Below are 15,932 nucleotides of genomic sequence, written 5' to 3'. Positions count from 1 at the left end.
ACCATCCGTTTCTTCTCGCTACCCCTTACCACCACCACTTGGGCGCGCCACGGGCTATTGCTGCATTCAATAATGCGCTCTATCAGGAGCCTGTCTACCTCGGTCGCGATAAACCGCCTGTCCTCCCAGCTGTACCTCCTGCTTTTGGTCGCTATTGGCCGGCAGTTAGGGGTAAGGTTCGCGAATAGCGAAGGCGGCTTTACCTTCAGGGTAGCCAGGCCGCACACTGTGAGGGGCGGCTGGGACCCACCGTACTTGAACGTGATGCTTTGGTGGTTGCACTGGAAATCCAGGCCCAAGATCACGCTCGCGCATAGATTCTTCATGATTAATACTTTAAAATTATCGTATACAGTCCCGTTAATGGACAATTGTACCGTGCAGTAACCCAGAATGGTCGATGTCTGGGTTTTATCAGCCATAGAGATGGTACCCCGAGTAGGGACCACCTTTAGGGAGAGTTGTCGTGCCAGTTCCGGGTGGATAAAACTCTCCGTGCTTCCACTGTCAATTAAACATTTAACCCCGCACCCGTTTACCTCGATGTCCACCATTGATTTGGATAGCGGGTGCGGCCTGGTCTGGTCCACTGTGACCGATGCCACTGTAGGGCCCTGATCGAGGCAAGATGGCGTCCGTGCTGTCTGCTCACAAGATGGCGGACCCCACGAGGTCGGGCAAGATGGCGTCCAAGATGGCCGCTCCACGGCGCACACGCGGCGGTGGCGGGTTTTCCGGCGGTTGGTTTTCCGGCGGGGTTCCCTCTGCACACCTTCCCGAAGTGCCCCTTCTTACCGCACTTAGAGCAGGTGGTGCCTTTCGCCGGGCACAGGTTTCTGGTGTGCTTTGGCTGCCCGCAGAAGTAGCAGTTGGGTCCTTGACGCGTCGCGGCTGTCGTAGGGCTTCTGGGGGGGAGAGCTGGGCCCCGCCGGTGTCGGGCTGCCGGGCGGGGAAGATGCCTTCCAAGATGGCGGCGCCCTCGGCGCACACGTGGCGGCGTGGGCGGTGCGGGCTGAAGAGTAGGCGTCCGAGTTTCTCTGGGCCATCTCCAGGGACCGCGCAGTGTCCGCAGCCTGTTTCAGGTCCAACTCCGTTTTTTCCAGCAGTCTTTGTCGGATGTGAGTGGAGCTGAGGCCTGTGATAAAGGCATCGCGAACAAGCTCGTCGGTGTACACTGCGGCTTTTACATCTCGGCTCTTACAGTCCTTGCCAAGCTTTTTCAGGATGCTTAGGAACTCCTCCACCAATTCCCCAGGTCGCTGTGCGCGAGTAGCGAGTAGATGCCTAGCATACACCTCATTCGTAGGCTGCTGGTAATGCGCCTTTAAGGTGTTGCAGGCGGCCAGGTACGTATCGGCATCTTGGATGAGGGGGTAAACCCGGTGGCTTACCCAATTCCGAAGCATTCCGAGTCTCATCTTCGCAGTGTCCGTAGCGTCTTTGACGGCTGCGGAATTGTCCAGGAAGAATTCCATACAGTCAAACCAGTGTCTGAAGCGTGCTGATGCGTCCGGAGCATGTTGATCCAAATCCAAACGTTCGGGTTTCAGGAGTTGATCCATAGTGTTGAAAATTGAGTTAATAAAATTGATGTGCCTCAATTATTCCGAGACTCGAAGTTAGCAGAACAAAAGTAAGGCTTTTATTAACTCAGAACATAACACGTAAAATAGAGAGATGTCTACCTTCAGGAGGCTGATGCCCGACTGAACTTAGATTACAAAGGAGCCAGGTATGGGTGGAGCCCTGCACAGAACCAGTTCCAGCACATTCCAATACATAATACATGAGGACTGGGGGAAGGGAAAAGACACAGAAAGCAGGCAGTTACAAGACACAGAAAACAGGCAGTGATGAATGGAATATATTTCATCACAGAGCAGTACTGTGTGTGTGAGAGAGAGAGAGCTGTACAGTGTGTGAGAGAGAGAGAGAGAGCTGCACAGTGTGTGTGTGAGAGAGAGAGAGCTGCACAGTGTGTGAGAGAGAGAGCTGTAAAGTGTGTGTGAGAGAGAGAGCTGTACAGTGTGTGAGAGAGAGAGCTGTAAAGTGTGTGAGAGAGAGAGAGAGAGCTGCACAGTGTGTGTGTGTGAGAGAGAGAGCTGTACAGTGTGTGAGAGAGAGAGCTGTAAAGTGTGTGAGAGAGAGAGAGAGAGCTGCACAGTGTGTGTGTGAGAGAGAGAGCTGTACAGTGTGTGAGAGAGAGAGCTGTAAAGTGTGTGTGAGAGAGAGAGAGAGCTGTACAGTGTGTGAGAGAGAGAGAGCTGTACAGTGTGTGAGAGAGAGAGAGCTGTACAGTGTGTGAGAGAGAGAGAGCTGTACAGTGTGTGAGAGAGAGAGAGCTGTACAGTGTGTGTGAGAGAGAGAGAGCTGTACAGTGTGTGTGAGAGAGAGAGAGCTGTACAGTGTGTGTGAGAGAGAGAGAGCTGTACAGTGTGTGTGATAGAGAGAGAGCTGTACAGTGTGTGTGATAGAGAGAGAGCTGTACAGTGTGTGTGAGAGAGAGAGAGCTGTACAGTGTGTGTGAGAGAGAGAGAGCTGTACAGTGTGTGTGTGAGAGAGAGAGAGCTGTACAGTGTGTGTGAGAGAGAGAGAGAGCTGTACAGTGTGAGAGAGAGAGAGCTGTACAGTGTGTGTGAGAGAGAGAGCTGTACAGTGTGTGTGAGAGAGAGAGAGAGCTGTACAGTGTGTGTGAGAGAGAGAGAGAGAGCTGTACAGTGTGTGAGAGAGAGAGAGAGCTGTACAGTGTGTGTGAGAGAGAGAGAGAGAGCTGTACAGTGTGTGTGAGAGAGAGAGCTGTACAGTGTGTGAGAGAGAGAGAGAGAGAGCTGTACAGTGTGTGAGAGAGAGAGAGAGAGCTGCACAGTGTGTGTGTGAGAGAGAGAGAGAGCTGTACAGTGTGTGTGAGAGAGAGAGAGAGCTGTACAGTGTGTGTGAGAGAGAGAGAGAGAGAGCTGTACAGTGTTTGTGAGAGAGAGAGAGCTGTACAGTGTGTGTGAGAGAGAGAGAGCTGTACAGTGTGTGAGAGAGAGAGACATGCCGACCCACTGTCCTCCAATGTACCATGAAATCATTGTGCCCTCAGTAAAGAACACTAAAACACGCAAGGGCAGAACCTCCGGGGGAATATTGGTGTGGTATAAGGGAGAACTGGACAAACACATCTCACCGGTAAAACAGGGGAAATCACACGCATGGCTAAAACTAGATAAAAATATAGGAATAGCAAAAAAAGATGTTTACTTATGTGCGATCTACATACCTCCAAAAGATTCGCCATATTTCGAAGAGGAGTTATTTGATACTCTCCACATGGAAATCAGCCATTTCCAGGCCCAAGGAAAGGTGATAATATGTGGGGACCTAAATGCAAGGACCGGTTGTGAACCTGACTTCATAGACCCACAGGGAAACAACCATGTGTTTGGCCAGACCCCTTTAGATGTCACACCAGCCATCGCAAATCGGAACAACCTTGATCGTGAAATAAATAAAAGCGGTAGGGAGGTAGTGCAACTCTGCCGAGCCTTAGGCCTGTACATAGTTAATGGTAGGTTCAGAGGGGACTCCCTCGGGAGACTCACATACTCCTCAACTCTTGGGTCTAGTGTGGTGGACTATACAATCACTGACCTGGACCCCTGCGATATCAACGCATTCACTGTCAGGCAGCAATCCCCCCTCTCAGACCATAACCAAATAAATGTGTACCTTAAACTTTCTGCCCAAACTACAGACACAAAAAAGGAACACAGTAAGCTACATAAAATAAACCAGACATACAGATGGGCCCCAGACAGTGGAGATAAATTCATCACAGCACTAAATTCACCTGATCTCACAAGTAAAATTTCAAAATTTAAAGAAAATCTATATGAGATCACCAGAGATGGTGTAAACACGGCCATAGAGGATATAAATATGATCTTCCATGAGGCAGCTGTAAAAGCCGACCTCGTGAAACAGAAGAGGAAGCATCACAAAAGACAAAATAAAAATATGAAATGGTTTGACCACGAATGCAAAAATGCCAGAAAAGACCTGAGAAAAATATCAAACCAAAAGCATCGGCAACCAAACAATCCGGACCTACGTACTAGATACAATGAAACCCTCAAAAGATATAAACACACCATTAGGAACAAAACACAAAACTATACCCACAAAATACTCGAAGAAATTGAAAACTCCACCAATCCAAAACAATTCTGGGAAATGTGGAATAACCTGAGTACAACACAATTGCAAGCATTACCAATCCAAGATGGCGACATCTGGAGAACACATTTTGAAAACCTCTACAAAGACATCCCAAAAAACAAAACAAACCCAAGTCAACATCAGGTCACAGAAAAACTCCACACATTAGAAGCAACAATTAAAGACAACCAAAACCCTCTAGACTCCCCAATCACATGGAAAGAACTGGCCACAAAAACAAAATCTCTCCACCTAAAGAAAGCCTGTGGCCCAGACAACATCAAAAATGAAATGCTAAAGTTCAGCAATATGGAGATGCAGGGTGCGATACTCAAACTATTCAACATCATATTACGCTCAGGCTGTTTTCCCGATATCTGGTGCCAAGGACTAATCTCCCCCATATATAAAAGTGGAAACAAATCAGACCCAAATAACTACCGCGGCATCTGTGTCAACAGTTGTCTAGGGAAGTTATTCTGCAGTATTCTAAATAGTAGATTACTTGATTTTCTTAACAAACATAATATCCCCAGAAAAAACCAAATAGGCTTTCTTCCAAAACACCGCACCGCCGACCATATCTATACCCTTCACACCCTCATTGAAAAACATAAACACCAAACAAAAAATGGGAAAATATTCGCCTGTTTCATCGACTTCAAGAAAGCCTTTGACTCTATATGGCACGAAGGGCTCTATTATAAACTTCTTCAGTGTGGAATAGGGGGCAAAGTCTATGACCTTATTAAATCAATGTATCTGAAAAACAAATGCGGGGTCAAAATTGGAGACAAACGCACCGATTTCTTCACCCAGAGAAGAGGCGTCCGGCAGGGCTGCAATTTGAGCCCGACCCTGTTCAACATATACATAAATGAATTAGCAGACATGCTGGAGCAAAGCGAGTCACCAGGTCTCCGTCTCCTGGATGGAGAAGTGAAGTCCCTGTTCTATGCGGACGACCTGGTTCTGCTGTCTCCCACAGAACAGGGATTACAGCAACAACTAGACCTACTCGACAAATACTGCCAAAATTGGGCTCTAACAGTAAATCTAAAGAAAACCAACATCATGATTTTTCAGAAAAGACCCAGATGTCAGGAAAACAAATACCAGTTTACCCTCAGTGATACCACTATAGGACACACTATGAGCTACACCTACCTTGGTCTAACTATTACAGCATCAGGGAGCTTCAGCATAGCAGTGAATGCACTAAAAGAAAAAGCCCGAAGAGCCCTATATGCAATAAAAAGAAAATTCTACAACATCCAAATCCCAATCAAAATCTGGCTCAAAATTTTTGACAGCATAATCCTGCCCATTGCACTGTACGGTAGTGAAGTATGGGGCCCGCTAAATCACCAAAGCTACACTAAATGGGAAAAACACACAATAGAAGCCCTACATGCAGAATTCTGCCGAAGCATCCTTCGCACCCAAAGAAAAACGCCAACAAATGCATGCAGAGCCGAACTAGGCAGATACCCACTGATAATAAACATCCAAAAACGAGCACTAAACTTCCTAAATCACCTCAAATCTAGCTCCCCAGACACCCTTCATTTCAAAGCCTTTCAGACCCAAGAGCTAAACCCAGAAAAGAGTCCCCTGAGTCAGCTGCTACTGAAACTAAGTACTCAGCCGGACCCTGACCAGCCCCAGACCAACACAGCCGTCCAAACACCAATCCGAGTGAACCAAATCATTAAAAAATGCAAAGAAACCTACCTGGAACATTGGAACAAAATAACCGAAAGCCAAAGCAGATTAGAATGTTACCGGGCCCTAAAAAGAGAATATAAACTGGCAGACTACCTCACGACCATCAGAGACACAAAACAGAGACAGACCCTCACCAGGTACAGACTAAGCGACCACCAACTGGAAATTGAAAAAGGCAGATACAAGAAATCCTGGCAGCCTAGAGAGAATAGAATATGCGATCAATGTCTGGCTGGCGAGGTTGAAACAGAAATGCATTTCCTCCTAAAATGCGAAAAATTCAACACATCAAGAAACATATTATTCAACAAGCTAAGCCAAACAACCCCAGATTTCAAGGAATTGGATGATCTGTCAAAATTGAGATTAGTCCTAGGAGAAGGAGACAGACCATACCTTGGGGCTAAATATGTAACAACATGTCACAACCTGAGGACTGTTTAAAAGTAAGACTGTTTAAAATTAATATTGAACGTACCAAATGAAGTAGAAAGACTGTTTAAAATTAATATTGTTTAAAAGTAATATTGTATATACCCAACAAATGTCAAATCGATTGACACCTACAGAATGTTGGAAAACTGTACCTTTTTGCTATGTAAGCTTTGGCAATATGGTTCTCTGTAAACTTTCATGCCAATAAAGCATTTGAACTGAACTGAACTGAACTGAGAGAGAGAGAGCTGTACAGTGTGTGTGTGAGAGAGAGAGAGCTGTACAGTGTGTGAGAGAGAGAGAGCTGTACAGTGTGTGTGAGAGAGAGAGAGCTGTACAGTGTGTGTGAGAGAGAGAGAGAGAGCTGTACAGTGTGTGTGTGAGAGAGAGAGAGCTGTACAGTGTGTGAGAGAGAGAGCTGTACAGTGTGTGTGAGAGAGAGAGAGAGAGAGCTGCACAGTGTGTGAGAGAGAGAGAGAGCTATATAGTGTGTGTGTGAGAGAGAGAGAGCTGTACAGTGTGTGAGAGAGAGAGAGAGCTGTACAGTGTGTGTGTGAGAGAGAGAGCTGTACAGTGTGTGTGAGAGAGAGAGAGAGCTGTACAGTGTGTGAGAGAGAGAGAGAGCTGTGCAGTGTGTGTGAGAGAGAGAGAGCTGTACAGTGCGTGTGAGAGAGAGAGAGCTGTACAGTGTGTGTGAGAGAGAGAGAGAGCTGTACAGTGCGTGTGAGAGAGAGAGCTGTACAGTGTGTGTGAGAGAGAGAGAGCTGTACAGTGTGTGAGAGAGAGAGAGAGCTGTACAGTGTGTGAGAGAGAGAGAGAGCTGTACAGTGTGTGTGAGAGAAAGAGCTGTACAGTGTGTGTGAGAGAGAGAGAGAGCTGTACAGTGTGTGAGAGAGAGAGAGAGCTGTACAGTGTGTGTGAGAGAGAGAGAGAGAGCTGTACAGTGTGTGAGAGAGAGAGAGCTGTACAGTGTGTGTGAGAGAGAGAGCTGTACAGTGTGTGAGAGAGAGAGCTGTACAGTGTGTGAGAGAGAGAGATGTACAGTGTGTGTGAGAGAGAGAGAGCTGTACAGTGTGTGAGAGAGAGAGAGCTGTACAGTGTGTGTGAGAGAGAGAGAGAGCTGTACAGTGTGTGTGAGAGAGAGAGAGCTGTACAGTGTGTGAGAGAGAGAGAGCTGTACAGTGTGTGTGAGAGAGAGAGAGCTGTACAGTGTGAGAGAGAGAGAGAGAGTTGTACAGTGTGTGAGAGAGAGAGAGAGCTGTACAGTGTGTGTGAGAGAGAGAGGGAGCTGTACAGTGTGTGTGAGAGAGAGAGAGAGTTGTACAGTGTGTGAGAGAGAGAGAGAGCTGTACAGTGTGTGAGAGAGAGAGAGAGAGCTGTACAGTGTGTGAGAGAGAGAGAGAGAGCTGTACCGCGTGTGTGAGAGAGAGAGAGCTGTACAGTGTGTGTGAGAGAGAGGGAGAGTTGTACAGTGTGTGAGAGAGAGAGAGCTGTACAGTGTGTGAGAGAGAGAGAGAGAGCTGTACAGTGTGTGAGAGAGAGAGGGAGAGTTGTACAGTGTGTGAGAGAGAGAGAGCTGTACAGTGTGTGAGAGAGAGAGAGAGAGCTGTACAGTGTGTGTGAGAGAGAGAGAGAGCTGTACAGTGTGTGTGTGAGAGAGAGAGAGCTGTACAGTGTGTGTGAGAGAGAGAGAGAGCTGTACAGTGTGTGTGAGAGAGAGAGAGCTGTAGTGTGTGAGAGAGAGAGAGAGTTGTACAGTGTGTGAGAGAGAGAGAGAGCTGTACAGTGTGTGAGAGAGAGAGAGAGCTGTACAGTGTGTGTGAGAGAGAGAGAGAGCTGTACAGTGTGTGTGAGAGAGAGAGCTGTACAGTGTGTGTGAGAGAGAGAGAGCTGTACAGTGTGTGTGAGAGAGAGAGAATTGTACAGTGTGAGAGAGAGAGCGAGAGCTGTGCAGTGTGTGTGAGAGAGAGAGAGAGCTGTACAGTGTGTGTGAGAGAGAGAGCTGTACAGTGTGTGAGAGAGAGAGAGCTGTACAGTGTGTGAGAGAGAGAGAGCTGCACAGTGTGTGAGAGAGAGAGAGAGCTATATAGTGTGTGTGTGAGAGAGAGAGAGCTGTACAGTGTGTGAGAGAGAGAGAGAGCTGTACAGTGTGTGTGTGAGAGAGAGAGCTGTACAGTGTGTGTGAGAGAGAGAGAGAGCTGTACAGTGTGTGAGAGAGAGAGAGAGCTGTGCAGTGTGTGTGAGAGAGAGAGAGCTGTACAGTGCGTGTGAGAGAGAGAGAGCTGTACAGTGTGTGTGAGAGAGAGAGAGAGCTGTACAGTGCGTGTGAGAGAGAGAGCTGTACAGTGTGTGTGAGAGAGAGAGAGCTGTACAGTGTGTGAGAGAGAGAGAGAGCTGTACAGTGTGTGAGAGAGAGAGAGAGCTGTACAGTGTGTGTGAGAGAAAGAGCTGTACAGTGTGTGTGAGAGAGAGAGAGAGCTGTACAGTGTGTGAGAGAGAGAGAGAGCTGTACAGTGTGTGTGAGAGAGAGAGAGAGAGCTGTACAGTGTGTGAGAGAGAGAGAGCTGTACAGTGTGTGTGAGAGAGAGAGCTGTACAGTGTGTGAGAGAGAGAGCTGTACAGTGTGTGAGAGAGAGAGATGTACAGTGTGTGTGAGAGAGAGAGAGCTGTACAGTGTGTGAGAGAGAGAGAGCTGTACAGTGTGTGTGAGAGAGAGAGAGAGCTGTAGTGTGTGTGAGAGAGAGAGAGCTGTACAGTGTGTGAGAGAGAGAGAGCTGTACAGTGTGTGTGAGAGAGAGAGAGCTGTACAGTGTGAGAGAGAGAGAGAGAGTTGTACAGTGTGTGAGAGAGAGAGAGAGCTGTACAGTGTGTGTGAGAGAGAGAGGGAGCTGTACAGTGTGTGTGAGAGAGAGAGAGAGTTGTACAGTGTGTGAGAGAGAGAGAGAGCTGTACAGTGTGTGAGAGAGAGAGAGAGAGCTGTACAGTGTGTGAGAGAGAGAGAGAGAGCTGTACCGTGTGTGTGAGAGAGAGAGAGCTGTACAGTGTGTGTGAGAGAGAGGGAGAGTTGTACAGTGTGTGAGAGAGAGAGAGCTGTACAGTGTGTGAGAGAGAGAGAGAGAGCTGTACAGTGTGTGAGAGAGAGAGGGAGAGTTGTACAGTGTGTGAGAGAGAGAGAGCTGTACAGTGTGTGAGAGAGAGAGAGAGAGCTGTACAGTGTGTGTGAGAGAGAGAGAGAGCTGTACAGTGTGTGTGTGAGAGAGAGAGAGCTGTACAGTGTGTGTGAGAGAGAGAGAGAGCTGTACAGTGTGTGTGAGAGAGAGAGAGCTGTAGTGTGTGAGAGAGAGAGAGAGTTGTACAGTGTGTGAGAGAGAGAGAGAGCTGTACAGTGTGTGAGAGAGAGAGAGAGAGCTGTACAGTGTGTGTGAGAGAGAGAGAGAGCTGTACAGTGTGTGTGAGAGAGAGAGCTGTACAGTGTGTGTGAGAGAGAGAGAGCTGTACAGTGTGTGTGAGAGAGAGAGAATTGTACAGTGTGAGAGAGAGAGCGAGAGCTGTGCAGTGTGTGTGAGAGAGAGAGCTGTACAGTGTGAGAGAGAGAGAGAGAGAGCTGTACAGTGTGTGTGAGAGAGAGAGAAAGCTGTACAGTGTGTGAGAGAGAGAGAGCTGTACAGTGTGTGAGAGAGAGAGAGCTGTACAGTGTGTGAGAGAGAGAGAGCTGTACAGTGTGAGAGAGAGAGAGAGAGAGCTGTACAGTGTGTGTGAGAGAGAGAGAGAGCTGTACAGTGTGTGAGAGAGAGAGAGCTGTACAGTGTGTGAGAGAGAGAGAGCTGTACAGTGTGTGAGAGAGAGAGAGCTGTACAGTGTGAGAGAGAGAGAGAGAGAGCTGTACCGTGTGTGTGAGAGAGAGAGAGAGCTGTACATTGTGTGTGAGAGAGAGAGAGCTGTACAGTGTGTGTGTGTGTGAGAGAGAGAGAGAGAGCTGTACAGTGTGTGTGTGTGAGAGAGAGAGAGAGAGAGCTGTACAGTGTGTGTGTGAGAGAGAGAGCTGTACAGTGTTTGTGAGAGAGAGAGAGAGCTGTACAGTGTGTGAGAGAGAGAGAGAGTTGTACAGTGTGTGTGAGAGAGAGAGTTGTACAGTGAGAGAGAGAGAGAGCTATACAGGGTGTGAGAGAGTTGTACAGTGTGTGAGAGAGAGAGAGAGTTGTACAGTGTGTGTGTGAGAGAGAGTTGTACAGTGAGAGAGAGAGAGAGAGAGCTATACAGGGTGTGAGAGAGTTGTACAGTGTGTGAGAGAGAGAGAGAGTTGTATTGTGTGTGTGTGAGAGAGAGTTGTACAGTGAGAGAGAGAGAGAGAGAGCTATACAGGGTGTGAGAGCGTTGTACAGTTTGTGAGAGAGAGAGAGTTGTACAGTGAGAGAGAGAGAGAGCTGTACAGTGTGTGTGAGAGAGAGAGAGCTGTACAGTGTGTGTGTGAGAGAGAGAGCTGTACAGTGTGTGTGTGTGAGAGAGAGCTGTACAATGAGAGAGAGAGAGAGAGAGAGAGCTGTACAATGTGTTCTTCTCCAGCCGTGAGGTGATGTCTTGAACCCTGGCAGGCAACACAACCTTCGGAACTCTCGGTCGCGGCTGCAGAGAAAAGTATCTTTCCCTCTGACTATACTGTCCCCGACCACAACTACATTTCCTTTTACTCCCCCCACTTGAATGGCCTCCTGCACCATGGTCAGCTTGATCATCCATCCTACAGGCTTTTCCCTCATCCACACAGGCAGCAAGGACCTTGTACCTGTTGGACCAAGGGAAAGGCTGATGCTCCTCCAGCACTGCACCTTCATTAAGATGGAGAGTGAAGTAGTTGACTCAGATACTAGGGTCCTGAATTTAAATAAAGGAAACTACGATGGTCTGAGGGGCGAGTTGGCTAGGATGGATTGGGAAACATTACTTAAAGGGTTGACGGTGGATAGGCAATGCAAACATTCAAAGATCGCATGGATGAACTACAGAATTTGTTCATCCCAGTTTGGCATAAAAATAAAACAAAGAAGGCGACTCAACTGTGGCTAACAAGGGAAGTTAGGGATAGCATAAGATCCAAGGAGAGGACATATAAATTGGCCAGAAACCTGAGGATTGGGAGTAGTTTAGGATTCAACAAAGGAGGACAAAGGGATTAATTAAGAAAGGGAAAATAGAATATGAGAGTAAGCTTTCAGGGAACATAAAAACTGACTGTAAAAGCTTCTATAGATATATGAAGAGAAAAAGATTGGTGAAGCCAAGCGTAGGTCCCTTGCAGTCAGAATCAGGGGAATTTATAATGGGGAACAAAGAAATGGCAGACCAATTAAATACATGCTTTGGTTCTGTCTTCACAAAGGAGGACACAAATAACCTCCCAGAGATGTCGGGGAACATAGGGTCTAATGAGAGGGAGGAACTGATAGAAATCAGTATTTGTAGGGAAATGGTGTTAGGGAAATTGACAGGATTGAATGCCGATAAATCCCCAGGGCCTGATAATCTACATCCTAGTGTGCTTAAGGAAGTGGCCCTAGAAATAGTAGATGCATTGCTGGTCATCTTCCAAAATTCTATAGACTCTGGAACAGTTCCCATGGATTGGAGGGTAGTTAATGTTACCCCACTATTCAAAAAAGGTGTAGAGAGAAAACGGGGAATTATAGACCGGTAAGCCTGACATCGGTAGTGGGGAAAATGCTAGAGTCCATTATAAAAGATTTATTAGCAGAGCACTTGGAAAACAGTGACAGGATCGGACAAAGTCAACATGGATTTACAAAAGATAAATCATGCTTGACTAATCTACTGGAATTTTTTGAGGATGTAACTGGGAGGATAGATAAGGGAGAACCAGTGGATGTGGTTTATTTGGACTTTCAGAAGGCTTTCGATAGGGTCCCACATAAGAGATTAGCGTGCAAAATTAAGGCACATGGGATTGGGGGCAAGCTATTGACTTGGATAGAGAACTGGTTGGCAGACAGGAAGCAAAGAGTTGAAATAAACGGGACTTTTTCCGAGTGGCAGGCAGTGACTAGTGGGGTACCACAGAGATTGGTGCTAGGACCCCAGCTATTCGCAATATATATTAATGATCTAGACGAGGGAACTAGATGTAATATCTCCAAGTTTGCAGATGACACAAAGCTGGGTGGGCGTGTGTGCTGTGAGGAGGATGCAGTGAAACTCCAGTATGATTTGGACAGGTTGGATGATTGGGCAGATGCATGGCAGATGCAGTATAATGTGGATAAATGTGAGGTTATCCACGTTGGTGTCAAAAACAGGAAGACAGATTATTATCTGAACGGCAATAGATTGGGAAAAGGGGAAGTGCAACGAGACCTGGGTGTCCTTGTGCACCAGTCGCTGAAGGTAAGCATGCAGGTGCAGCAGGCGGTTAAGAAGGCAAATGGTATGTTGGCCTTCATAGCAAGAGGATTTGAGTACAGGAGCAAGGATGTCTTGCTGCAGTTGTACAGGGCCTTGGTGAGACCACACCTTGAGTATTGTGTGCAGGTTTGGTCGCCTTATCTGAGGAAGGATGTTCTTGCCATGGAGGGAGTGCAGCGAAGATTCACCAGACTGATACCTGGGATGGCAGGAATGACGTATGAGGAGAGATTGGGTCGATTGGGCTTGTACTCGCTGGAGTTTAGAAGATTGAGAGGGGATCTCATTGAAACTTATAAAATTCTAACAGGACTAGACAGACTAGATGCAGGAAGGATGTTCCCGATGGTGGAGGAGCCTAGAACAAGGATAAGGGGTAAGCCATTTAAGACTGAGATGAGGAGGAATTTCTTCACCCTGAGAGTGGTGAACCTGTGGAATTCTCTACCACAGAAGGCAGTAGAGGCCAATTCATTAAATATATTCAAGAAGGAGTTAGATATATTTCTTAAGGCTAAAGGGATCAAGGGATATGGGGAGAAGGCAGGGACAGGATACTGAATTTGGATGATCAGCCATGATCTCATTGAATGGCGGAGCAGGCTCGAGGGGCCGAATGGCCGACTCCTGCTCCTATCTTCTATGTTTCTATGTTTCTACCTGGGGTCCCCATACCTGCCTGAGTTGCAGTCACACCCTCCTGTCCCTGATCACAAACCAGACCTGTACCACTACCTAACCAAAGTATCCAGGTAACTCTCCCAATCCCTGATGCCCCGCAATGTCTGCACCTCAGATTCCAGCTCAAAAACTCTGAGCTGAAGTTCCTCAAGATGCAGGCACTTACTGCAAACGTGGTTGTCCGGGATCACGATGTTCTCCACAATCTCCCACATGCTGTAGTTGCAGCACACCACCTGCACTGCCATCCCTATATGACATTGATTTATTTAATAGAATTTGTAATTCGGTAACTTAGTCTACATTGTAGTTTCCTGACTAGATACCTGATCTAGATTAAGTTATGGGGACTGAAATTAAATATCTACCTGTAACACAAAGCACTACAAGCAGTGTAGGCAGAAAGCAGCAACTCCTTCCCACTCTTTTCCGAATTCCCAAATAAAACACTCTGTTCAAGTCCAGTCCATTTAATCCCGCTCTGTGCGGAGGGTTTACATTGAGTTCTCCTTTATAATTGAGCCTGATGTCCATCTTTTTCTGTTTTCCAGTGAACAGGAATGGGAGCCAAGTACTGCACAGTGAGTATTCTGCAGAAGGACGGAGAATGCGATTGTCGAGGGGCGCTGCTGGTGAGGGTGGGATCGGAGAGGTTGTGATATGATTGGTGTGGGGAACTTGCACTGTAATCCACATTCCTGAGCAATATTTTTGCAGAGAATGTCACGCTGCCTTGACAACTGCTTCCCGCTTGCCCTGTCTCTGTTGCCATGGCGCAAGGCAATTGGCGTCGTTTCATGGAATGTCGCTGGGAGGTCAGAGTTCACGTGGGAAGTGACTAATCAGTAAACTTGACCTCCGAGCTGCTGGGAGTGTTGACCTCTCTTGGGTGACATGACCCCCGGCACCTCACTTTTAGTGGTCTTAAAAGTGGATAAATCCCCAGGCCCAGGCTGCTGTGTGAGGCAAGGGAGGAGATTGCAGGGCCTCTGACACAAATTTTCAGAACCTCTCTGGTCGCAGGGGAGGTGCCAGAGGACTAGAGAACAGCTAACGTAGTACCATTATTCAAGAAGGGTAGTAGGGATAAACCAGGGAATTACAGGCCAGTGAGCCTAACATCAGTGGTAGGGAAATTATTGGAAAATATTCTGAGGGACAGAATTAGTCTCCACTTGGAAAGGCAAGGATTAATCAGGGATAGTCAGCATGACTTTGTCAGGGGAAGATCATGTCTAACCAATTTGATTGAATTTTTTGAGGGGGTGACTAGGTGTGTGGATGAGGGTAGTGCCGTTGATGTAGTCTACATGGACTTCAGTAAGGCTTTTGACAAAGTCCCACATGGGAGACTGGTCAAGAAGGTAAGAGCCCATGGGATCCAGGGCAATTTGGCACATTGGATCCAAAATTGGCTTTGTGGCAGGAGGCAGAGGGTGATGATCGAAGGTTGTTTTTGTGACTGGAAGCCTGTGTCCAGTGGTGTACCGCAGGGATCGGTGCTGGGTCCCTTACTCTTTGTAGTGTGCATTAATGATTTAGATATGAATGTAGGAGATATGATCAGTAAGTTCGCAGATGACACAAAAATTGGTGGAGTGGTAACTAGCAAGGAGGGAAGACTCAGGCTACAGGACGATATAGACGGGTTGGTCAGATGGGCAGAACAGTGGCAAATGGAATTTAACCCTGAAAAGTGTGAGGTGATGCATTTTGGGAGGACGCACAATTCAAGGGAATACACAATGAATGGTAGGACCCTAGGAAGGACAGAGGATCAGAGGGACCTTGGTGTGCATGTACATAGACCCCTGAAGACAGCAGGACAGGTAGATAAGGTGGTTAAAAAGGCATATGGTATACTTGCCTTCATTAGCCGAGGCATAGAATATAAGAGCAGGGAAGTTATGATGGAGCTGTACAAAATGTTAGTTAGGCCACAGCTGGAATACTGTGTGCAGTTCTGGTCACCACACTACAGGAGGGATGTGATTGCATTGGAGAGGGTGCAGAGGAGATTCACCAGGATGTTACCTGGGCTGGAGCACTTCAGCTATGAAGAGAGACTGGACAGGCTGGGGTTGTTTTCCTTAGAGCAGAGAAGGCTGAGGGGGGACCTGATTGAGGTGTACAAAATTATGAGGGGCATAGATAGGGTAGATAGAAAGGAACTTTTCCCCTTAGTAGATGGGTCAATAACGAGGGGGCATAGATTCAAGGTAAGGGGCAGGAGGTTTAGCGGGGATTTGAGGAAAAACTTTTTCACCCAGAGGGTGGTTGGAAGCTGGAACTCACTGCCTGAAAGGGTGGTAGAGGCAGGAACCCTTACAACATTCAAGAAGCATTTAGATGAGCACTTGAAATGCCATAGCATACAAGGCTACGGACCAAGTGCTGGAAAATGGGATTAGAATAGACAGGGCTTGATGGCCGGCGAGGACAGGATGGGCCGAAGGGCCTCTTTCTGTGCTGTA

General features: G+C 47.3%; 1 protein-coding gene across 1 annotated transcript in view; it reads left to right on the top strand.

Annotated features, from left to right (window-relative positions):
• The window catches only part of LOC147095864 (gamma-aminobutyric acid type B receptor subunit 1-like), a 235,019-nt gene extending 220,897 nt beyond the window's left edge, over window positions 1-14,122 (top strand). The window contains exon 5 of the mRNA XM_085973731.1: window positions 14,010-14,122. Within this exon, the coding sequence (XP_085829857.1) occupies window positions 14,010-14,122 (113 nt within the window). The remainder of the gene's footprint in view (window positions 1-14,009) is intronic.
• The last annotated feature ends 1,810 nt before the right edge of the window (window positions 14,123-15,932 follow it).

The sequence above is a fragment of the Somniosus microcephalus genome, unplaced genomic scaffold, assembly GCF_052327205.1.
Source record: "Somniosus microcephalus isolate GS21.2 unplaced genomic scaffold, FLI_Smic_1.0 unresolved_chr1, whole genome shotgun sequence".
Classification (NCBI taxonomy): Eukaryota; Metazoa; Chordata; class Chondrichthyes; order Squaliformes; family Somniosidae; genus Somniosus; species Somniosus microcephalus.
This window is presented reverse-complemented; position numbering and strand designations above follow the sequence as displayed.